Here is a 25,174-nt window from a genome sequence, read left to right on the forward strand (position 1 = left end):
ATTTCCTTGCTGCTGACTATCATTGTGATTCTACGCTGCAGTGTCAGCACTGAGTCCCTGTCGAATTACGCAGCGACTGTACGTCGCAGCGGGGTATGGGACTGACTGCTCTTGGAGCAGTGACCCATCCCGAAAAGAGGTAGACACTATCGTCAACTGTTTATAGAACACTTGTGTTTGTCTGTGGATTTCATCAATGTTTCTTTTTCTGCTGGTGAAACTGGACTCTTCACCCGATTGCATGGTTAATTTTAAAACTCTTCTACAACAAAACTCTTTAACATATGCCTAATACTGTTCACGTGTGACCGGAAATATCCTTTGAACTTCGTCAAACATGGGTCTGGTAATTGCTTGAATAGTAAGCTCCTGGGTAGTAAATATATTACTTGTTTTTTGGCTTGAGGAGTATTTATGTTAAATAAGAAAGTCAGCATTAGCGTCTAAGTCCTAAATGAGTGAAAAAAGATCAGAACAACTCTTTCTTTTCATTTGCTTAGCAAAGGTGTTACGTTTTTAACAACCTAACCCCTCTCTGCAACAAAGCTTAAACGCATTAACTCCACGCCGAATACCACAGTTGTTGATTGTATAACCCCACAATCGAATTCAACAGCGTTTTACAGCAGCTAGGAAATCAAGCCTTTAGCGTTGTTAGTAAAACTCGACGTTCATATGAGATTTGGCATTGAGTTGATAAGGACAGTGTACATTATTTCGTAAAATGATCATAGTTTTCACTATAGTAAACCTTTTTCATGAAGGAAGTTGAGTGCTAAGCTTATCTCCGCTGCGTAGAACCTCGCGTGTTCCTCGGGTAGCCTCCTCTGCCGTTGCATGTGGAACATGAGGTCTCCTCCTCTCACAAACTCAATCACAAAGAACAGCCGAGACGGCGTCTGGAAGCACGAGTGTAGCCCAACCAGGAATGGGTGGTTGGACGCTGTTTCAAACACATGTTTCTCCGTTTGCACCCAGTCAATGTCCTGAGAAACAAAGAACAGGTTAAGTTTGTACAAGAAAAGAAATGTATTATGCACATTTCAAATAGCAACTAAAATACTAATTTTCTAGAGAGAAGCCAAACAAGTTAGGGTATTTGTCACCGCAGCAGATGAGCTTTGAAATTTATTTGTCGTAGGACTGCGTTGACTGCAAGTTCACCCTCCCAGTGACGCGCAAATGGTGCTCATCATCTTCATCAAAACGCTGAACTGATAACCAAGTAGCCTATTCATTTTGGAAGACGAGTGAAAGTAATCCCCAGACTACTATTACAAGACTGAAGATGTAACTTATGTAACCTTTTGTGTAAGTGAAAGTAACTCTAGGTCTGAACTATACAGTGGTTCAGGTAATATCTCCCATTTGAAGGAATGGAGGAGATCTTGTGTGCAATTTGCTGTGTAAGGGCATTGCCATGCAAACATACATTTTGACATCAGCTTTATTTTGGCCATTTGGAAACTTGATGCAGCTTTTTCCAGACAGAACTTTCATTATGTTGCTTTAGTACACTTCACAATAAAATTTAAAATGTCTATAGGTTAAGTTTATGGCCATCAAAATTCAAAAACCATATTACCGACCTCACCCATGTACACTAGTAGAAAACATGTACACTAGTTGAATTTCCAATTGCGGCACATTTTTTTTCTCTTTAATATTGTCACAATGGTCAGCACGACACTTCTGTTGTGACAGATGTGTTATAGAGGAGGTGAACACATCTGTACTAGGAAGCACAATCCGTGTCAGGCGGAATTTGTTCCTTACTTTCTGAACAGCCCTTGTACAAACAGTACACTCCAGATTAACCGAGGTTGTTGGGACAGAGACTACCTCGGAGACTGAGAATCTCGGACAACACGAAGGTCGCTTAGATTTTGAGGTTAGGAGTTACAGTACCACATTAGGAAGTCAAATACTTCTAATGTATAACTTTTTACAATACATAGCAAATAAAATTGATTATATGGCAACAATTGCAAATATTCTTCTGAATAAAGTAGTGTTAAAGAAAACGATAACATTAACATGTTCAACACTTTTTAAATCTTCTTGGAAAACTTTAAATACAGTATAATACTGTATTATTAAAATTATGATAAACCAACTCACTGCAGGATTTAACCTTCCGTCGGGCGCATTGATTTTCAAACACCAAAGGGCGCTCACGGAAGCTACCTCCGGGAGTACAAAAACTATACAATGATGAGTAAAAAACATTTTAATAGCAATAAAACTGTAAGAAAAACATTTTTTATGAGTTATTACACTATTACTTAAGCTGTATATCAAATAGAAAATGTTATAATAACAAATAAAAATACGTAAGTGTCGTGGATAAAAACGACTAACTTTTTGTACTTATACAGTACTATTGTAGGCTATATAAGAAAACAAATTTCAATATTGTATGATATAAAATCACGTACATGGTCTAATGAAAATAATCATGTTTATTATCGATAATAATCTACTTACGTATGCCAGTAGGTGTTAATTGTAGATAATTATGCTGTACATGTTTCGAGCCTAGTACGGCTCATCTTCAGCAGCATTGTTGTATGTAAAAATATTTCACATCGAGAGATGATTGTCGACTATTTACAGGAACCACATATATACACAGAACATTTTGATTTTAGCATGCTATTTACACGTATTTTCGTAGCGTACGCTCGTTTAGGTAAAACTCGACCGGACGAGTAGGCCTACAAATGTCGTCCGGTCGAGTTTTACCTAAACGAGCGTACGCTACAAAAATACGTGTAAATAGCATGATAAAATGTTCTGTGTTTTTGTATATATGTGGTTCCTGTAAATAGTCGACAATCATCTCTCGATGTGAAATATTTTTACATACAAGAATGCTGCTGAAGATGAGCCGTACTAGGCTCGAAACATGTACAGCATAATTATCTACAATTGACACCTACTGGCATACGTAAGTAGATTATTATCTATAATAAATATATTAAAGGTGTCAAGGCTGAATAATTTGATTTGAAAATAATCATTTTGTGCATGGAAAACTCATTCAATCAAAGCCCTTAGACAAAAATTGCATCAGTGTATGACATAAAAACACCTATGAGATTATGAAAAAAAATGTTTCATAAGGACAACTTACTTTGCCAAAGCTCTTAAGAAAAAAATTACAATGGTGTTCAAAATAAAACACCTATTGTCTAATGTAAAAAATCATTTGTGTCCTTTTAACACGTTTTGTCAAAGCTCTTTTTCTTGAAAAAAAAAAGGTTTCCGAACTCACGCACCATTAGTTCTTTCTACTAAATGTTGTTCCTTGTCCTCTCTTTCAACATTAGCCAACAATCTCACAATAAGTTCTTCTTCATCCATTTTATAATATCGCTAAATAAGGTCAAACACAAGCGCGCACACGGAACTAGGCTCCGGGAAACCCGTTACATCACAGGGCGCTCACGGAAGCTACTTCCAGTAGTGACGCAAACCACTCCCCAAGGTCGACTGACAACTAGGAAAGGGGTAAGAGTATAAGGTAATCCTAAACCGAATCCGCAAATAAGGTTCGTGAGGTAAATCAGGCCACAGCCCTGCCGAACACATACTATGGTATTTATAACGAAAAAAGTAGTGACCTGGAGGTAACTTCCGTGATGCGCCCGATGGAAGGTTAAAAACATAAGGTGGATCTTTCTAGTTTCAAAAGCATAAAATTACTTTTCATTTGATTTTGACCTGAGCCATAACTTGGCTAAATCATGTGAACATCAAAACATCGTACGTAAACAAAGGCTAACTAAAGCCCATGCCACTTTGATTGATTCCCAGCCTGTAGTAATAAAAGCAATTCCCAAATTTTGACGCAAAGAATCGGCTTACGTAATTAATATTAAGATATGCCAACCCCGTACAAAGGACGGGTACTCTGCTAATATTTTATTATAAAGAGTACAGTAGATTTAATCATAAATCAATGTGAACAATGTTAGATGATACAAAGAAAACATTTTAATACACCTTTATAAATTCATAGATTGCAATACAAATTATCTGCATTTGCTGTTTTTAATAACTGCATCTACAAAAAGGTAATGACGATAACATGAGTTCTAAGGTGGAAACTGGATTTTTCCCAGTCTTGTGACCAATTCCAATCCTCGTGGCCAAATACCCCATAATAGTCAAAAAATTAAAAATCCTTGGACAAAAATAAACGTTTGTGTCAGCAGATGGCTTTGATGTCACCACTGACAAGTTTATCTGCGGAAGGATGTGATTTTTTTTATGAGGGCATGGTAGACCATGGGATTGCATCGCAGCTGAAACAGCATATTGTGCACCCTCATTCACAGGTCACTCTCATTCTCCATCAAATCCCAGGTTCTTCCCTTTGATCTCCAATAGATAGGCCAAGAGAGCTCACTTGCAGACTTTGTAGGGCTGGGCACATAAATATCACGTGGAAGGCTGTCTCCTCCTCCTCTCCAAATTTTCTACATAAGAGGCTCTCAACTTGAATTCCCATCTTGTGTAGATGTCCACGGAATACCCAGTGGCCGCTGATGAAGCCAACCACTTTCCACAGGTTCTTCCTATTCAGCCCAAGGGCATCTGCCGCTATCGCACCGGTAGGTGTCTGCAGCAGTCTCTTTGATTGTATATTGCCTTCTGTTCTTTCCCAGCTCTTTCAATGTTCTTTGCCCATCCACTGGCAACCACACGTCGGCTCTGGACCCGTGAGCGGGCTTTCAGCTCCTTTGTTTGCCTACTGATGTGATTTGCACTGATGAGTATATGTACAGCAAAGAATAATTACATGCTCCTTATCTTATTAAACCCAGGAGCACATTTAAAATTTTTATAATCCAGGGTTTTTCCTAAACATTCCGAAGTTTAGTCCAGTCCCATTACAATTAAAATTTTGGTCAGACGTTAATCCCTCTTTCAAAACAGTCTCCTGAAGTTTAGCTCGGAAATTACATATTTCTGTTGATACTCCCAAAACACTCAATTGCCTTACACCTTAACGTTTCTTCCAGCTATCGGGCCATCCCTCACTTCCTGAAAAATTAGAATCACCATCTTTAAATACCTGATGAAACTGAACAGCCTTCGCTAGTAGCATCGGACAACTTACTGGACTTCCCTGCCCTCTGAGTTGAGAAAACCAGAGAAACAAGGCCTCAGATGTCTGCTCGTAATCACTCTTTTTTAGTTTTTCTTGATAAACCAACACCATTACATCCTGCAATACTTTGAAGTTACCATTTTGCAGTTTCATCATGTTTTAATTTGTGACTTCTGCCTTATTTCCTGAGCTACTTTTCTAGTAGAAATTATTCTTTTTATGGCTTTATACTTTGTTTCAATTGAAACCATGTTTTGCACTCACTATACTGTTTACGTTTTTCACGCATTATACTATTACGGTAAACACCAAAACAAACGTCACTCAAACAACGACACTTTAATAATTACAGGCTGACACTGACTGACTGACAAGTTGCAGACTGCACGGATATTGTACACTGTATACTGTACTGTCTACTGTGTATACTGTGTCTGTGTGTATACTGTGTTGTCTGTGACTGCACAGAATTTCTCGGTTCGAGCTGATAGTGCCCAGGCGGAAATGCCACAGCTATTGTTTATGTTGTGCAGCTTGCTTACGGCTCGTACAGCTTGCTTACGGCTCGTCCAGCTAGCCAACGGTTACTTAACGTTAGTACAGAAACATACATTATGAACGTAATTATAGTATTTTGACCGATATCAATAAGCAATATACAATAAGCAAAAATTACTATTTAGCTTAGTGTTTATATGTTAGTGAGAACACGAGTTGACGATCTTCAAATGAAGCATCAGGACCTCCTGAGCCAAGCCTAAAGACGCATACTTGGAATAGTCAAAACTACTTGCCTTGGAGCATAATTTATGATTGCACAAATACATGTGTACCAATGTTTAGTTAATTTAAATCGCTGAATAATTTTATAGAACAATGATAAGTTCAGTGAAATACGATGTGTGATTTAATGGCATGTACCTTTTTGTATCATCGATGTTCCTGTTTGCTTCATTGGAATTTAATGGGAAAAAACTGATCATCAAATAAATAATGTTAAGGAAAACCAAGTTATCTTTAAGGTAGAAAATCCATCATATATCAAGCAAAAATTTTAGGTATCAAGCAAAAACCAAAAATAAAAATGATCAAAACCTTTAATTTTTTTAGGTTAAGTTTAATTGTTTTAAGTCAAGTTTTTTCTGAATCCTTATTATTATGATTTGGTAAAAATATCATTGTCCAATTTTGTTTAGTACATATCTTTTGTACCCTAGTTGATTAATTGTCTCTTTTAAGCCTAGTCCGTATGTTCTAAAAACTGTGCCTTTGGACTTAAACAAAATGTCAACTAAAGATGGGTCATGTTGACTATTGTTTGTACACAATCTCTTAGCTTATATGACTCAAATTGAACTCAACCCATTCATTTCCAACATGAATCCTAATAGTCCAGCAATATAAGTTGTCTCACCGACTTTTTGTCTAATTTGTTTTGCATACTTTGGAAAGCTTTGTTAAAGTTTGCATTAGCTAGGTAATCTGCTGGTTGAACTTCCTTGTAGGCTAAAGAAGTGTGGCCTCAGTACTCTCAAGTCACCCACCTCAAGTTGTAAATGGGGTGACTTGAGTCAGAAGTGAGTTAAAATTCAAACACTCAATCTTACTCCGCTGTCTCCTGATCAGAGACAACAAATTACACCGTTCACCAATGGATAACAAGGTGAAGAACAGATAACAAGATGATCAACAACAAACGAGCCAAAGCGTACACTAACCTCATCATCAGTGACCAGTGCCTTCTTGATAACTTTCATCGCGTATATTCTTCTCGTCTTCTTCAGTTCTACCATGAGCACCTTGGCGTACGAACCTCGTCCGATCACTCTGATCAGTTCAAAGTCGTTGAGTGAGTATTGTCTCTGTGAACCCGGCTCCAGAGATTCATCACCTGTTTGCCAAATCATATAAAATATTTTAATCAAAATTAAAAATGAATCTACAAAAACTACTAGAATAATTATGCTAACTTTTAAAATTTTGAACAAATTAATTCATTTTTCATGGCAGGAAAAACAGCAAAATTTAATTAAAATTGTAACCATTGTGAAATTAAAAACTGGTCGGGTCACTTTAACAAATATTTAGAGTTTAACATTGAATGAATAACATCCACCATTTTATCCACCTGCTTTAATATATGGGGTGAATTGGTAAAATTAAGGTCTCCAAAACATAAAAATCGTACATTTTTTGGCTGACTGTACTTTTGTTGCTATCAAAATTCTACCAAGTTAAAGTGTTCATAGACCGCTCAATATTGTCCAATATTAAAGCTAATTTATCCAAATTATGAAAGCTTTTGTCTTGCATCTTGTATATCTGTTGGACAATTGACAGAAGGTCTAGATCATGACGATAGGTTAGTTATTCACATCCCTTTGTTGCTCAGAGCTTACTTGGCTTTGTGTGATCTTCAATGGGGACGGACTCGGGTGAAAGATCAAGCGGAGGTTCATGGAAATCTTTCAACTCAGGTAACAGTTCCGAAGGAGGCGTGCCTGCAATGATACAAACAAAATTGGTTTTCTTTCTTTTTAAATGGGCACAAAACCTTAAAAGAACAATTAGTGAAAACGTATTTACTGGAGGTGATAAATAGTAAGTTAAAGTTGTAGTAGATATAGATTACTCATGATAATAAACTGAATCTGACAAGATTAAATAAATTCTATACATATTACAGTTATTTAGGTAAACCTTGAATCTAAGGTATGTTTAAATAAACCAAATAATTCACAATCTTCCTAGTGGTCTTGGAAAGAATTTGGTCTATCCCTGCTCACTGGTAATGTTGTGTTTATGTGATAATCCTATGATATTAAAATGATTTATTTCTATGTGGTCATGTGTTGAGTGTATGAGATTATTCAAACCATTAATACAGCTGATCAAGTATTTTCTTAACTGATGTGTCAAACAATGGCATCCCACAGAAACAAGTAATACCTTAAACTAGAGAACCCGTGCGGCTCAATGAGCCGCATAGTATGAAACATAACTCCAAGGAAAACGTTATGCTTAAATTTGAATAATTCTAGTTACATCTTAGAGTTGTTTAAACCCTTGTTAGAAAGTAATTTTAAATATCTCTATTTGCATCGTAAAAGGTTTACCTAGGCCTACATTATTTCTGCTCTTAGTTTTAACTGATAACTTCTAATGAATGCTAAGCGATCTGCTTCAATTCGAGTTAACATGTTACAAAAACGTTTTTCCAGCATTGAGAATTAAAGAAAACTGTTGCCTTACTGATAGCCTGTGTTAAGTAATTTAAGTTTGGGTAATTTTATTTCTTTGATTTAAGACTTCCCTCTAATCAAACAAATTTTCTCCGTAGAGAATACTGAAAAGTTGGGTGATATAAACCATTTCATGTACCCCATGTTTTACCCACAAACTCTGGGTTACCAACTGGACAGCCATAATCTGCTTTGAATAGGCTAAAGCAGCAACATCATTGAAAGTTGGTTAACATATTTTAACGTGTTGTCTGTCAGTCATAGTATGTGCCCCGCATCAGAACGTTCTCACGTTGTTCAGTGGAATTCTTCTTTTAATACCTGTCCCAAAGTTTTGAAAGTATGGATTCATATGTCGAAATAGGTTGGATAACTCTTCAAGCTATAAGATTTGGATATCAATTTTCATTTTCTCTTTTTGAAATGTGTACATTATTTGCCTCTCCTGAATCATAAAATTAAACTTGATTGAATATGACAAACTTTAATATTTACTCCCAAAAAGCTAATGAGTTTCTTTTTATAAACAGCTGTTTTTGTTTTTAAATTTGTTCTGTGTATTTCTTATGGGAAAACTCCGACCTTTGAGAGGGTCTCACGCCCTTAAGAGTAGGAATTTTATAATTTTAAAACCTTATTGCAAAACTACATATTGAGACGAATCTGTTGACACCTTAAAAGTTGAAATTGGTCCACAAATAAGGGAGGAGTTGCGTTAACAAAAAACGGCTTCACGTATTATATATATAGATAGATGTAACATTTGAAACTGATGACAGGTACTGTAAACCCCATTAGTTAGAAATAACCTTTATTCAGATGATATTTAAGGTTTGTCTACAAATATGCAAGGAACTTCAAACAGTTTAAAACTAAATAGTCTTCATGTCTGATTCAGATAAGTACAATGAACACAATGTTGTGATTTGTTGATTCAGTACGGAATAGAAATTCAACATTTTTGCAAAGAAGACGCTGAGACATTTATATTCATTGTATTATTCAGGGAAGGTCCCTATGGAACTAAAGAGAGAAAGGGACTTATGATCATTTAAAAATACATAGCAGAGACCTTCCCTTCCGTTTTAGTATCTCGAGTAAGAAAGATATTTTATAAAGTGAAAGACATTTTGACAAGAGAATTTTTTAAGGTCGTGTTTCTTATTTACATAAAAGTTTTAAACACATTATTGTGAAGGAGAGAGGTTTATTAACACGTTATGCACGGTTTACTTTTAACTGTTTAAGAGACGTTTTTCAGTCAAAATGTATCTAATTTCGCAACACATTTGGAATGAGTCATATATGTGTTTAGCAATGTCCACCTGTTGTAGTAATGCCCAGTCACGTTAGAACGTTTATTAGGTTATAAATTAACAAAATCTAGCAAAGTTAAATATAAATTGACGATACAAGATTCAAAAATCAAGATACAACAAGACGTAGTATATGCTTCACTCTCATGTCACCAGGAACTTATGAATGAAAATGATGAATAAAATGTTAATTCCTTAAGAATGGTGAGCTGAGCATTAAAAGTACTTTTAACATTAATATCACATAATTTTTAACCAAACAAAACTGCCAGTTAGAGCGTGTCTCCATATAACTAATAAGAATCCAAGTTTAATTTTGTATTATTATTTCTCAAGACGAATATTGGGCTATTATGATTTCTTACTATACCTTAGTGTAGGTTTTTAAATGTAAACAAATTAGAAAACTATTGAGGGATAAATTTCAGTTATCTGTGTGTGATGTTAATCGGTACTCAAATAAAAGTCCACAAAACACAGTCTAATAGAGGACTTCATCAGAGGGCAGATTGAATAGAAGTATGATTTTGAGTACAAAACTGGAGTAAGATAGCTGAAGTCTATCTATAATGTTGAAAAACATTTATATCTACGAAAAGTACTCACAAACGGGCGTACCATCGCCATTAGACTCATCCCTGACGATCGGTTCCACTGCTTCGTTGCTGCAAGGTTTTTGTACAAGTTTGTGACATTTTTTGTGGACCAACAGTTTGCACTGGATGCATTTGAACCCCTGTCGACCGAGTCCCCAGATGCGGTCTTGACAGAAGGCACAGAACGCTCTCTGTAACATACATATCAAATGTCAAGTAGGCACTGTATGCGACATCAAGTAAAATTTCACAATGTGACACTCATAAATCAATCAAGTAGGCATTGGCTTATCATCCCAGGGTTATTACTCACCCGAAAACACTAATACACAGAAATTAAATAAAACTAAACTACAACGATGTCAAACTTATCAAAAATACCTTCACAATGTTCAATACAACTGCGAGTATCAATAAAATCAAAATTACTTTGAGATAGTTTAACAGATGTTCTGAATCTATGAAATACTTCCACCGAGTTGACATCTTATCTCAGATTGACCTCAAAGAATGAGTAAAGCATGAATAAATATTAAATATAAACAAAGTGCAGCTTAGTGACACATCTAGCCTATTATCACACTAAGATACAAATGATGGGAAATGTGATAAGATTGTAATTATACTGCTTATCATTATTTAAATGGCCCATCTATCAGTGAGAAGAGAAGTATTGAAAGAGGATCATTATGGTATTGTAGAGGAAATTATTCAATAACCAAGAAAATTTAAACTTACAAAAGATCTTTTAACCAACTATATAGGAATGATTGTAGCTTTTTAAATTTAAAATAATCAAATAACTCTATAAATTGTTTACATACTCACATAGATTACAATTAATGTCTGCAACTGTAGTACAGTAAATAATTGTTACTAAAGAAAACTGTTTTACTATTTTGGAGGTTAGCTATTTTATCCGACAATAATTTAACAGACAATACTTAATTACCAAAGAAATGTGACTTTTATGCATAATCATTTCTGAAGCTACTGATAAATATCTGTCTAATTACATTTCTCCTCAACTAATGAAAATCTATATTTTATAAAGTTTATTAAAAAAGACACTGATCAAAATTATTTGATTGCGAATCCACCATATTTAATAGCGGTTTAATTTTCATCTATACAGATAAAAAATAAAATAGGTACACCTAAGGCTGATTAAAATATGTCTCAGGTTAATAGGCATAGAGTGATGACGTGTGCATTTTGGGTAACAATGTAAGCTTTTAATTATGTTTAAACAGCTGTAAATGCAGGAAGATACTATTGGAATTTAATCATATGTTTAATTAAGGTTAGATTGGTTCCATTTTATTTTGCTGGATTCCTGTGGCCACAATACTTCACTAACGTTTGAATTTCCCTACAAGTTTTGTTAAATCAAACATAAAGCCACAAACCACCCAAAATTGTTTGTAAAGGCGTGAAGTTATTTAGTGGTGGGAAATTTCCGTAAAATGATTCACAGGCATAAAGAAAAGCTGACTGAAAGGCTTACAAGGGAGCACTAACTGGTTCACGCTTCATTTACCGCCGATAATTACACTCAGGGCGAGCCTAGGCTTTTGGTTTTCAGACCTATTCAAACCAAAATGCAGTAAACATTGCATTTAATAATTGAATTCATCACAGAAAAAGGTATTTTAATCAACATATTAGATCAGTAGATGGTGCTGTGCATGGACCCACCTAAGCAAAGGTTATCCACAATATTTATAAAGTAGGTAAAATTAAAATAGGCCACAAATTATAGCTCATAGCCTGTGACTATGTTGTTGTATTTAGCTCTTAAAAAGTTTGACTAAAGCACCAGAGACTTTAAAGCCAGCCAAGTGGGTTTTATCACACAACTAAGTTTAAAAATATCATTCAGTTATCATGGCGTAGGTCCTTTTCATTATCATATACATTACTTTTGAGTCAGGAATGCCCTGAGGTGCATATGTTATATTTATGAATGCAGTGGAGTGAGATCTTCTGAGTAGCTTTGCTTACTTACTGGTACAAGAACTTTTTAACATTATTTAAACTCATCAGCTCAGACAAATGGTTAGTTTTACTCTAAATTATAGCTTTCTAATAGAATCATTTTTAGGACTGTCATTACTTATTTTGTAGCAAACTAAATAAACATAATAGGCCTATGCAATTAAAAAGTAAACGCATATCTTCTCAAGCATTTTAGGACTTAATTTAGTCAATGATGTTACTTATAGACCACATTTGGAGACTAAAATGGAAAATAGAAAATACAACTTTAAAAATCTGTCTGCTGCGTTCATAAAATCAGATTACATGCTACAAAGACTGTTTGGTTCATTTCAAAAGTAGGACATCAAAGGATAGATTATCAAGAACGTTCATCTACTCTACTTTGGTCCACGCTGCAGAATCAGTTGTTTTCAATGTCTTTTACAGCTTTGCATCTTAGTTTCCTCTTGATTAGCGTACAACAGGAATATTGAAAGGATAAATGATTTATGGTTTTCAAAGTAAAGTTTTCTTCTACACAGAGAATGTAGGACTCTTTACCTGAGAGATCATTATTTTCTTTGCAGCTTGGTGGATTCTATTATCTATCACATAGCTAAATGATTGGCGATGAGCGGGATTTGAACTCCTGTCCCTCACACTATTCACAAGATTGGCCTTGCCCCATCCTCCGTATTTATCCTTTTTGATTTATGGTTTAACACAGCAAGACAAGGAATAAAATCTGCTGATTTGCATTGTTTTACAATAAGGGATTTTTTCATTCCTCTTATTTCACTACTTTTAATAGTGGTTGAACAGATGGTCTTATTCATCATCCCAAACTCATCCTTCATAATTTGCTTGAATTAATTTAAGCTGAGTCTGACTGGTGGTGTAAACTTTAAACAACTATTTGTTAATTGCATATTATCGGGGTTGGTAGAATAAATATTCCAAACGAGCGATAGGCAGTTGAATACCTCAATCACTTTTGATCTGATAACTGATATGGGCATAAACCAATTTCTGTGGCCTCTGTGATTAGCCAAAACTCATAAAACAAAACCATAAAAAAAACCAAAACTCATTGTTACACTAGATTAATACTAATATGAACTATCATGATTCAATATTAAAGAAATATTTTGGATGAATCAAATTATAAAATAGTCAAATTGCAGCTCTAGAACTGAATGGATGGGGATGGGAAGTTGCCAGCAGTGTTTGCAAGAGACGACTTTGCAAAGTCCCAACTCAAACATCACAACTCACCTAAAGATGTAATTAGCGCTTCAAGTTGTTAACGTTTAAAAGACAATTTGAATGAGAATTACAGCTATGGGTAAACTGCCTTATGCAGCTGCCAAGCAGGAGTTAGTATGTGTTTGAATAGTGACTTAACATTTTGTTCAAAGTCTAAGAAAAACTTAATTGCTTAACTTTTATAACTGGGAGTGAAATATTACCCATCCAGTGAATTAAAAGAGAAGAGAAACTTCAGGAGACTTTAATTAGTAAAACAAAATCCCACGCAATGTTTGATTAGAGAATCTTCATAAAATCTTTTTTCATTATAAGTTTTAAAACTGAAGTGTTTTAGAGAATTGTAAACTTTATTTCATAATTAAGACTTTCCCCCTAAGGGTACTTTGATATTTATTTTCCACAGAACACATAGGAACTGAAAAAACTTATTTTAAATCATCAAAGTGATTTCTTGATAAAGTTGTTTCGCTGAATTAAGGCTTAGTTTTTGTCTAAAAACTTCTAAAATAAAACCTGAGCAATATTTATTGTTTCACAGTTGGATATCTTCTTTCCGTTGTTTACCCATGTAGATCTAAATGAGAGGAAGGTAGTGATAAATTACTTTATCACTTACTTATTTTATTTTACTACTTATTATTACTACTTTATTTTACTTACTCTATTAAACCTCTTCGCTTGAAAAATATGTCCATTGACTCTATAAAGTTTCCTCCATCTACGAGCACCACGTCTGTATATACTTCCTGCAAACATAGAGAAAAATGTTATTTCCACATTACTCTTTTGAGGATACATGTTACAGTTCCTTCAAAACTAAGCTAAGCAACTTTATGGTAACTACACCAAGTCAGTTTTATCTTAAATACAATGTCTTATAAAGGGTGAGCCATAAAAACCTGATAGTTTTTATATTGCTCAGCTGTTATATTATCACAGAGTTCATTGTTGCAGACAGCTGTTGTTTTGTTAATGCCATTTTGATGTTAGTTACCATGGCATCAGTGGCTAGTGCATCATTGTTCTTTAGTGATTGAAACCATTGACTATATATATCTACAGATATACCTCCTGTAAGTATATATAGTCAATGTTGAAACATAAAAATGAGTCTGTTATTGTTACACAACGACAGTTTCGTGCTCAATTCAACATTGGTCGTAATGGCACCTTTCCTTTTCAAAATACGATTTTAAAGTGAGTAAGTAACTTCCGGGATACGGCTTCTGCTCTCAAAATAAAGCCAAGTGAGAGGCCTCGTACAGTTAGAACACCGGAAACTATTGGAAATGTTCACGCAAGTGTACTGCAGAGTCAATAACGTTCAGCATGTAAAAAGTCTGTTGCACAGGTCTTAGATCATGTGACTTTTGGTATGGTGCTATCTGAAAAGTAAAGTTTTTTTGTTGAAGCCTGTGATATAAGTGAGCTTAAGCAGTGTATAAGAGATGAGGTTGCTGCTATTCATCAATCAATCTTAGGCAAAATAATGGCAAGTTTATAGAAAAGATGTAAATGGACATCACTTGAGAGAAATCATCAGCCTTAAATAAAATAGTAAAATCATGTAAAGATTTTAGTTAAATTTGCAGTAATAAACTCTTTTTTGCTATCAAGAATTTCATTTTTGAAGTGTCACATTTTTTTGGCTCACCCTTGTACTATGGAATCTCTATACACCTCCGAAATTCCATACAACTAAAGACTATAAATATAAATTAAGGGGTTTGGTATAGTATTTGAGCTAGTACAAGTATATGAATCTATAACATATTGTAACACCATTAGTATTTTATGTTTTTTCTTCTTTTGTTGGAGGATAGTTCTAACCCATATCTTGTTATTGTTTGACTTCAACAGTTCTCAGACAGCATTGATTGAAAGCCGCATGAAAAACAGTATCTGGGAATCAACACTGGTTAGGATCAAACCTTCAGATTTTAAGGCTAACCACTCCGCTACAATTGGTACCCTGAGTTATAATAAATGCCAATGTCTCATGAAAAAACCACTCTAAACTAAATCATTGTTTAGTAGCTATTTTTATACTAAATGAAAACAGTGAAAAAGACAAGTTCTGATAAATTAAAAACTGACATGACCTTCCTTAATATTTTTAAGCCTGAGTCTCAAATTCGAACTAGTTGGAGACATTAGTGGCGACAATGAAAATCGACCATCCTCATCCATTTCCTATAATGGTTTATTTTGTTGTAGAATGAGTGAAATTTCCTTTACACAAATGAAAGGATGAAACAAAAACGACAGTTTCTTTTCGGACATTACAGAAGAGATTAACTAGAATTTCTGTCTGCATTTTAATCACTAGAAACAATTAAAACGTCGGACGCTGGACGCAGGTATTTGTTTTCAATGGCAGACTCTTCAACACTGGCTCGCTCTCCGCTCTCGTTATTGAGCACAGTTCCCAACTCCTCTTCAACCATCATTGCATTTCCGCCCTCATCGCTTTTTACAAACTCGCTCAGTTATTTACTTCCTAACTCGTATCCCACTTTTTATTTTGCGTCGTCCGATCATAGATAAAGTTGGCAATCGATAGATCATGGACTAGATAAATCTCTGTTGAACTACGAATTTGATTTCATACATATTTCACTTTTTGGTTTGGTACAATTATACGCATAGTAAACTCCCTTACATAACTGACTCATAGAGATGCAAATTTGTTATACCTCATTTCCACATTGTCACTCAAACAAAATAAATGTTCTCAAAATAGTGGTACTGTATTCACAAACAACATATTTAGTAATGGAATTTAAACAGCTGTTTACTATGGTGACAAAAATTCACAGTACTGTATATTAATACATTTTGAATAAACATAATGGTACACTTTTTTTAATCCAGATTAAAGTCTGGCCCTATAGTGTCCAAAAGGGAAAAGGTTTTAAACACATTTTGTTTCAATGTACAATTCTATGGACTTTTAACTATCAATTACTCATTTAGTGATTTTCGTATTCTTGCTAGCTTCCCGTATAACAGCTTATTGATTATTGGATTATATCCTATACTCTTATATGAGCAATGTTTGCTTGCATGTATGCTTGTATGCTTGCTTGCACAAAGATCTCAAAAACGGCTTTGACGATTTCCTTCAAATGTTGTAGATAATTAATTTCTGGCCAAAAAACGTGTTTAATGCAGTTAAAACTGCATAAAAAATCTAATTACATAAAAAAATGAAATTGAAAGTCAAACCTTTTTAACATATGGCCTAATGGGTTGCTAATTTGGTTTGGGTGGCTAATGTTGGTTGAACAAAATAACAAGGAAAAAGTAAACAAAAGACATGCAGTTTAACAATGTGTTCAAAATAAGCCATCCACCCACATTATACTAGCAAATTACAAAATACAGTACAAAAGGAAAACATCAGTTGTTACTATTGAGCAAAGATTACACTGAAGACAACTCATTTGGATGAAAATAGTTCCAAGTTCCGATCGAATACTGATTATTTAACTTGGCTCTCTCCTACAAAAACTTAATCCTCAAAGTAATCAGCTGTTTTAATTTAAACTAAATGTCAAAACAATGTTTAAGCAAGTATAGGCCACAGTGACAGTATAAACGAGCTACCTTTCATTGACAGTAAAATAAATAAATGTCTTGAGGATTGCCAGGTTGAAATTGTCATCATAATAAATTGAAATTCCACTGTAACTTAAATAATAAAAGCCAAAATTAGTTGTAAATAAAACGTGAGTTTCCCTTACATTACTTTTACAATCGAAATAAACTACACCATGGCTCGGTCCCCAGGTACTTGTTATCATTATTGGAAGAACAACAATATAAAATAAACTTGAACATTTGGTGTATAATCATGCAAAATGTTACAATTTGGGTACTTAAGAATCGTCAGTTACCAAAAAGTATCTGTAACAATACTACTAAGGAAGGTATAAAGTTTTTAAAACAAAAAAAAACTGGAAAACTATTTTTACAATCTAACAAAACAAGAGTCCTGGCCTCACATATCAAAGGAATGAATAAACATAAATCTGAGTTGTCTGCACAAGCATCCAAATATTCTCTCTCTGTCATAGATGAAAAGGAAACGAATATTGCTGGCTATTTTTTAAAACAAACAAGAGACCATGGTTATTTTAAATTAACACATGTGTGTGTTTATATGATGTTTAAATTGTAAAATAAGGTTTTGTGAGAAAATAAAAATAAAAATTTCAGGATTTGACAATTTTTGCCTGAGACTAAGGTTATACCTAAAATAACATATTGACCTTTAGGACGTTTGTGCTGTTATTTACATTAATGCAACTAAAAATTGTTGAACAAAAATTAACTAATACATTAAGAGTGAATATATTTAACATATCAGAAAATAAAAAGAACCATTGTATTTAGTCAATGGTTTAAAAGTAAAGTACAGTATAGTTTTACTAAAGATAATAAAACTTTCATTCCATATGTAAATGAGTTTAAGACGAAATAAACAAAGAAAATAAAGAGGTGAAAAGCATGGATTAGCTGTGCTTTGTCTAAAAAAAGAAAATGTAGTGGTTAAATTTTAAGTTTTTACCATTAGTTAAGAATCTTAGTATAGAAGAACTAGGCTATGATAACAATTAGTATTACTGAATGATAGTACAGTCTCTTAAGCATTGAATAATCAGGAATTAGGTTTAGGAGTAGAACTGTAATGCATTCAATGAGAAAAAGAAAACAAATTGTAGAAATGGAGATGGCTGGTAAATAATTAGTGGAGGGTCAACTTTTAGCGAATTCCCTCTAAAGGAAGAATAGCTAGGTAGGTCACATTGTAAGACCTAGCCTAGACCCTGAATCGATTTATATTTTCATTTTGATGTCTCTAGAGACCAAAAAAATAGTTCAAATTTGTATGAATTATATATTGATCATGTTTGTGAACTAGAAAGATTAATGGTGAAAGAGTGTTATGGGTTTTTTTTTTAATTATCCCAATTTGTATTGCACCCATGGTGAGGTTGTCGTAGAGCTTAAAAAAACAAATAATTGTGTACATCATAGCATTGTTGTACATCGTTGAACATTTAAATGGTATTTTTTCATACTTAACTATTCAAATGTAAAAAAAAAAACATTTTTTTCGTTTACCTGTAGAAGCGGACCTAATAACTCATCTGTTATTTAAGAAATCCATATCTATACTATTATATAAAAATCTAATGGTGTCTGTCTGTATGTGTATTACTAATAGGTACAAAAACTACTGAATCAACTTGGCTTAATTATCAAATGGTAATACAAAATACTCTTATTTTATCTTAACATAGCTTTCAGTTCACATTTACTTTATTTGATACATTTATTATTTGTGATTTGCCACACCACTGATTAAATTAAACCAAGGAAAATATCATAAAACTAAGCAGTACACAGTGTTTTTTGTTTCTAAAATCAATGAAATATCTGTTACTATGTTTACTTAATGGTACGTGTGAAAATGTAAAGGCAATAGACGATGGAACTGATTAAAAGAACTGGTTTGCATATTAAGTTGTTTCTTGATATTTTTGTAGAGTAGAATCAGAGATGCAATGGAACATATATACCGTTTTTGCTATTACATTTTTTAGTCCTTGATGCTTTGATATTCATATTAGTTTTGTCTGATGTATTTAATGTTAAATTATTTGTTTACATTTTTTTAAAGTAGGGTTTAGTTTCTTTAATATTTCAAAAGACACACTTTAATATAAGGCACAACATTACTTCTAAATTTTAAAACAGCTGACATTAGTTTTGCTAATGATTTATTGTGAATGAAGAAACTGAAGATGGAAGGATTTGTGATTTAATATGAAGAAGAGTGAAATAAAAAAAATGTTCATTTAAATTTAATAATTAGTATTTTTACAACTTCAAAATATAAATTTAAAATGTCAAAAATAAAGAAAATAGATATGTAGTTAAGGGAGATGAAGGTAAATCATGTATGTAAAAATTTTATTCGAAGATTTGGTCAGTTTTTTCTCATATCAGCCTACACAAGATTTAAAATTAATCAATACCAAGTGGTGGCATCCACTACTTACCAGATTTAAAAGTCATAACTTAAAAGTTTCTATTACGGCCATAGAAGTTGAATTTTGTTTCTAAAAGCGTTGGCGGATGTGTAACTATTATATGCAACAGATGTAAAGATTGAAATGTTTATATTTTGTGTCCTCTTCCCGTAAGAAATAACAAGGCACACGTGACAATGACTTGTAATGACTTCAATACACGATTAATCACATGACAACCACACCCAGTGAATGAACATGATCAAACAGAGGATATATATTGCAGTCCAATCAACCACCACTGGCCTTGTATGGGGCCTGATTGACATTATCAGCTATTGTACTGAGAAAGCATCTGCCACACCACCATAGGTGAATGGCGACTTAATAGTAGATAACACTAACATAATTTGTCTATAGTGGTTGTGGTATTTTCAGTAAACAGCTTATTTTTCATATTTAGTTAACTCTCTCCGAATAAATGACAGCTGAACAAAACAAATAAGGTTAAGTTTATTTTAAATCTACAGGATAATGTCCGTATGTATCCAATACAAAAAAATTATACAAGAGAAGTTTAAACTTAAAGTATACAGCAAAACAAAATTTGGTTAAGAAACAAATTATTTATGAAGATACGAGTAATTAACAGTAGGTATATATACAGAGAATATTTTTCGTTTGCCTAGTTTTGAAGTGCATAATGACATTTATTCCTAACCAAAACATGCTAACCTCAATGTTTTAAGAATGTTTGAGGAGCTTGTGCAATTTTTATGTATTGTGATTTTTACTTATATAAAAAAGTAATGGACATTTCCGAAAATGTAACATTTCAAATACTCTACCGGAAATAGCGGGGAAAGCGCAATATAAATATTAAACCTATAACATCTAAAATATAGGGAAAAGTGAGAAAGATAATATGAAATGTATATGCGATGAATGAACAATAAAACGATAACAAGACTTTGTCACATAATAACAACTGTATATGATAGCTGATGTGCTTTTGTGTAACAAATCGAAAATCAAACCAAAATAAGCAACATTTTTCTGATGTTAAAAAAGTACCAATTTTCTCAGTACATTGTAATAAAAAAAACAAGCTCAAAGTGTTATGGAGAAAGTATATTTTTCGTCAAAATTTTCGAGTTTGAGTTTTGAGTGGGTATATCTGTTTTTGGGTCCTCCTGAACAAAAAAGTGGTTTTAGAAGCGATGTGTCTGTGTGAATTTGTACAGAGTTACAGACCACAGCTATAGTCCGATTTTGATTAAATTTGGTATGTAGGCACTAATCAATCTATGGTATCTCCACACGTTTTTTTTCAAACGGAAAATTCAAATACCCTGCTGCAGCAATCCTGCAGACTAATCTGACTTCAATTTACCTAATTTGAATTTCACGAAAATATTACATAAAATGTCTGATTTATTTCCTATTTAAATAACATTAGATTTAATGAGTACTCCAGTTTGCTGCTACAGAGAATGTAATACAGTGTTTTTTTCAGCGAAATGTTGATAGCTTAGTATGAAATAAATACATTCGACAAATATTATCAAAATATAGCCTATCCAGAACCAGCAATTAAAAAAAACATTTCACCTAATTATAAAAATAACTGGCAATTTTGAAAATTACATATGCTTTTTAAAATTTTATCCATAACCGTTAGTCGTACCAAACGCTTCAGCATACTAAATTAATTTTTTTAAGCTCTACAAAATGGTTTATAAACAAATTGGAACCTTTATATTTTGAGAGTTGAAAATGGGAAAAGCCAATTTGACCCTATAAAGCCCTGATCCCATTGTCTGATTACCCAGGGGTTCTTCCCCAATAGTATGGGCAATTCACTAAAACGACAAGACAGTAGAAAGGAAAAACAAAACACAAAAATGCAAAGGAATATTGGTGGTCGTCTGTTCTTAAAAATAAAACCCCCGCTTAACAGTAACTTTGAAAATTTTAATTGCAAATATGTACCAACAACATATGGAATACGAAATGGTTAGAAATAGGTAGTTTAATCACAAATTGGTTGATAAAATCAATAACTACAATAAATTATGCTTTATGTTTTAAAGTTGGTATGTGTAAAATCCAAATTAAAAAAGACGTATGCAATTTTGTATTAAGATATAAAAATAAAAATAATCAAACAATTGAGTAAAACAAAATTAATTACACAATTCAAACCAACAAATTGAATTGCAATAACCACATGATACAACATATAAAGCAAATATCTAACAGCAACAAAAGGAAAGTAAAGCTAGGTAAGTTAAGCAAAAGCCAAACAAATATAAAGTAAAAAACTTACTATCCTCTCCTTGACATGGCATACCAGGAGCAGGTGGAACATTGGGGAAAACTGAAACAGACAAAAAATGACATCAGTGATGTGCTTAATGCATCTTTCTTCCTATACGGAATACACTGAGTACAATAAATACAATGTAATAAATATAAACAATGTATCCATACGACGAAAAAAAACTTGGAACAACGAAAAACACTGAATCAAGTTTTGTCCGGTTTTAGCGAATTCCCCTATAGGGAAGTAGCTATTACCGAAGGTGGCACAGTAAGACCTAGGCCTGGGACTGATTTACTTTTTCATTTTGATGTCCCAAGAGGCCAAAAACACAATTTGTTTAAATTTTATATGTCCGTGAACACGATAACTTGAGTAATTTTTGTCCGATTTTGACAAAATTTGGTTTAAAGGTGTACCTAAGGCGCGATAAACTTGAATGCGTTATCAAGTTTATCCCGTTTATATCAGTTTTAAGTTTAATGACGTTTTTATTGTGTCTGTCAGCTCATAGATTGTCTTAGGTTAACATGTTGTAGTTGAAAAAATTATACTACGTTTCTATATCATACCAACTTGTACCAAATTGACAGAAAAAATCTCTCTTTAAAAAACTACGATCACCTGGAGATATTTATTGCAATTAGACACTATTCTATTGCAAGTGTGACCAAAGCTATAATGTTTAGCCCAAACAGTCGTGGGAGAAGTTTGTGCGGCTGTCGGAGCCAAATAAGTTGTAAACAATATTTGCGACTTACGCCAACTCCAAATACCGTCCGATTAATGCTACAGGGATTGCTTTGACCCAACCCTCACACAGTTAGATTCAATTTGGAAATCCTTAGTTAAGTTAAATTGTACACTACATTTTACACATTACTTGTCTTTCAACTGTAGTACAAATTGATTAAAAAAATTCATTAATGAATTCCTAGGTAAAAAAAAAACAAACAATAACTTATTACCTAAAAAATTTTAAGAGAAGTTTGTTCAAATTGATACATTTTTCCCTTAAAAGCCAACCTTGTTATCTAAGTCTTTTGTAATTTGGCTAAGCCTTTCTCCAAAATGTTTAGCTTTCTTTTCGGATTTGACGGTAACATCTTCAGACGGGGAAAAAAACTTACGCAGAAAGGTCGCAGAATGGTTATTTATGGATTTAAAATTAGTTTTATAAATAATATGGTGAACAGAAGAAATGCATTTTTTCTTGGCAATATTTACTTTGTTTAGCTATGTTCATACTTTCTAGCGGGCTTAAGATTCAAACGGAAGATTTGTATTAATTTAAATATTATTTAACACCAGGACACTCAAGAAAATTACGAACAATTTAATACGACAAATTAGTTACCGTATTGTGTTATATTAAGTTTTATCTGGTACTATATTTTAAATCATAAACTAGTTAAAAGTTATTAAAATACGACCCTAAAATTACAACTTAATTAATAATTATACCAATAGGTATGTTTTTTTAAACCCGCAGGAAATCTACTTACCTGTCTACGCAGAATTTCGCAAAAATTCTATTTGATAATATTTTTAAACAATTTAAAAACGTTTCTTTTGTGAATTATTACCAAAAAACTCTGTGCAGTTTAACGAATTTCCCAGCGGGATGTAAAGCGTACCCGCAATAGTTGTTTACTGCATGTAACGGAAAAGCACTTAGACCCACTTATCTCGTCATTTAAATTAAACTCCAACAAACTGACACTAAATAGAAATCCCGCAGCGCAACCAGTGTAACTAGACGACCATTGCACCATTCGCAACTACCATCAGCCGGTGACAAAATAATAGTTGTGTGGTTGTGTACGGTACTGATTAATTTGCGTAATATGTTTTTGTTGTCCTAGGACGCTAGGAACGAGCCCAGAATCGTTTTTCACATTACTTCAGACTAGACCTAGGGGTTACGGCAATAGCACTTAGATAAAATCCATTGGTGATTTGGCAGGGTTTGAACCCGGGACCCCAGGAACCGCGCTCTAACCACTAGACTAGCTCGCTCCCCCACCTCATGCGTACATTAAGACATAACTCAATGAGTAATTTGCGTAATAATAAACTGTAATAATAAACAATACAACATGGATAAATTTAGAACCTAACATAGTTATTCCATATTATCTAATCCTCATATGGATTTTAGAGAAATAGCTTCTCCAACCTAAAAAAAACTCTTCATCTAACTCTATCGTTTCCTTGGTCTCTGGGTAAGTGGAGGACAAATGTTTGAAAACTCAAATCTATTGGTGATTGGAAAGATTTGAACTTGACGCTATACAAGTCCAGCACACCACTAGATCATCCTAGTTTCCACTATTGCTGAAATACAATTTTGTTAACTTTTAAGACGATTTTCTTCAGACGCTTTTGATCGAACCTCATTTTTAACCGACTTCCCCACTACCAACAAAGGAGGAGGTTCTCAATTTGTTTGTGGCGATGTTTTTTTTTTCTATGTATGTTCACCAATTTCTCTGTGATTCTTTTACCGATCAGTGTGGTTCCACCACCAAAATAACCAGGAGAATTTCTATTTGGTACCTTATATATTATGTTTAAGTATAATATTTGTTTCGGTGAAATTTTCTGAAAACCTTAAATATTCAACATTTGTTTTGTTTACATTTGTGCAGAGAAGGCAATAAATAATAATAACATTCCTACAGCTGTTAGTTGAAACCATTTAAATGAAGCTAGAGACAATTCTTAATGAAACAGTTGCTTCATACTGATCAATATACTATTTCTTGCCATGAAGCCTTTGAATTACATTGAGAAAAATGCATTTTGTTTTGGTTACTATAAAAAATGTATTTTAACGTTTGACCTGATTTGTGTATACAGTAATTCTGTTATTAGTATTGAATATTCTGACTTACAAAAACATATATGTTTCAGTGAATAGCTGTATGATATTGACAAATAAAGGTGTATTGTGAAAACCAAAGCATTCGTAAAACAATTCTAAATATAAATTAAATGCATTTATTCCTTGCACCACTTTTAGCTGAACCAATCTTTCATATACATATTTCATTTGCAGATGTGGAGTGTTTATTAATATTCTCTACCCAGTTACTATATCAGATCAATACTATTATGCCTGCTTCGGAAAGTCCTAGAGGAAGATGATTTGCAATTTCGACTAGGCTATATCTTGAGCAAACAAAACCCCCTACATGACTTACACCACTTTAAGCTGAACCAATCTTTTATATAATATTTTCCAAAGGTACTATACGTGTTAACAACCAATTTTCCACTTTTGAG

The 25,174-nt window shown here is 33.4% G+C and overlaps 1 protein-coding gene across 5 annotated transcripts in view; it reads right to left on the reverse strand.

Moving 5' to 3' along the window:
* LOC128988634 (atypical protein kinase C) overlaps positions 1-25,174 on the reverse strand; it is a 216,970-nt gene that overhangs the window by 21,857 nt on the left and 169,939 nt on the right. For 4 of the 5 annotated variants that reach the window (XM_054410107.1, XM_054410108.1, XM_054410111.1 and 1 more), the window contains 6 exons: positions 21,893-21,943; positions 14,183-14,268; positions 10,284-10,464; positions 7,519-7,620; positions 6,838-7,010; positions 752-986 (listed from right to left, as the gene is read on the reverse strand). In XM_054410107.1, coding sequence (XP_054266082.1) covers positions 752-986; positions 6,838-7,010; positions 7,519-7,620; positions 10,284-10,464; positions 14,183-14,268; positions 21,893-21,943 — 828 coding nt within the window. The remainder of the gene's footprint in view (positions 1-751; positions 987-6,837; positions 7,011-7,518; positions 7,621-10,283; positions 10,465-14,182; positions 14,269-21,892; positions 21,944-25,174) is intronic. The other variant, XM_054410109.1, reaches the window with a different exon arrangement.

The sequence above is a fragment of the Macrosteles quadrilineatus genome, unplaced genomic scaffold (genome assembly GCF_028750875.1).
Source record: "Macrosteles quadrilineatus isolate MER2022 unplaced genomic scaffold, UCM_ALF_1.0 Scaffold_3__2_contigs__length_128488019, whole genome shotgun sequence".
Taxonomy (NCBI): Eukaryota; Metazoa; Arthropoda; class Insecta; order Hemiptera; family Cicadellidae; genus Macrosteles; species Macrosteles quadrilineatus.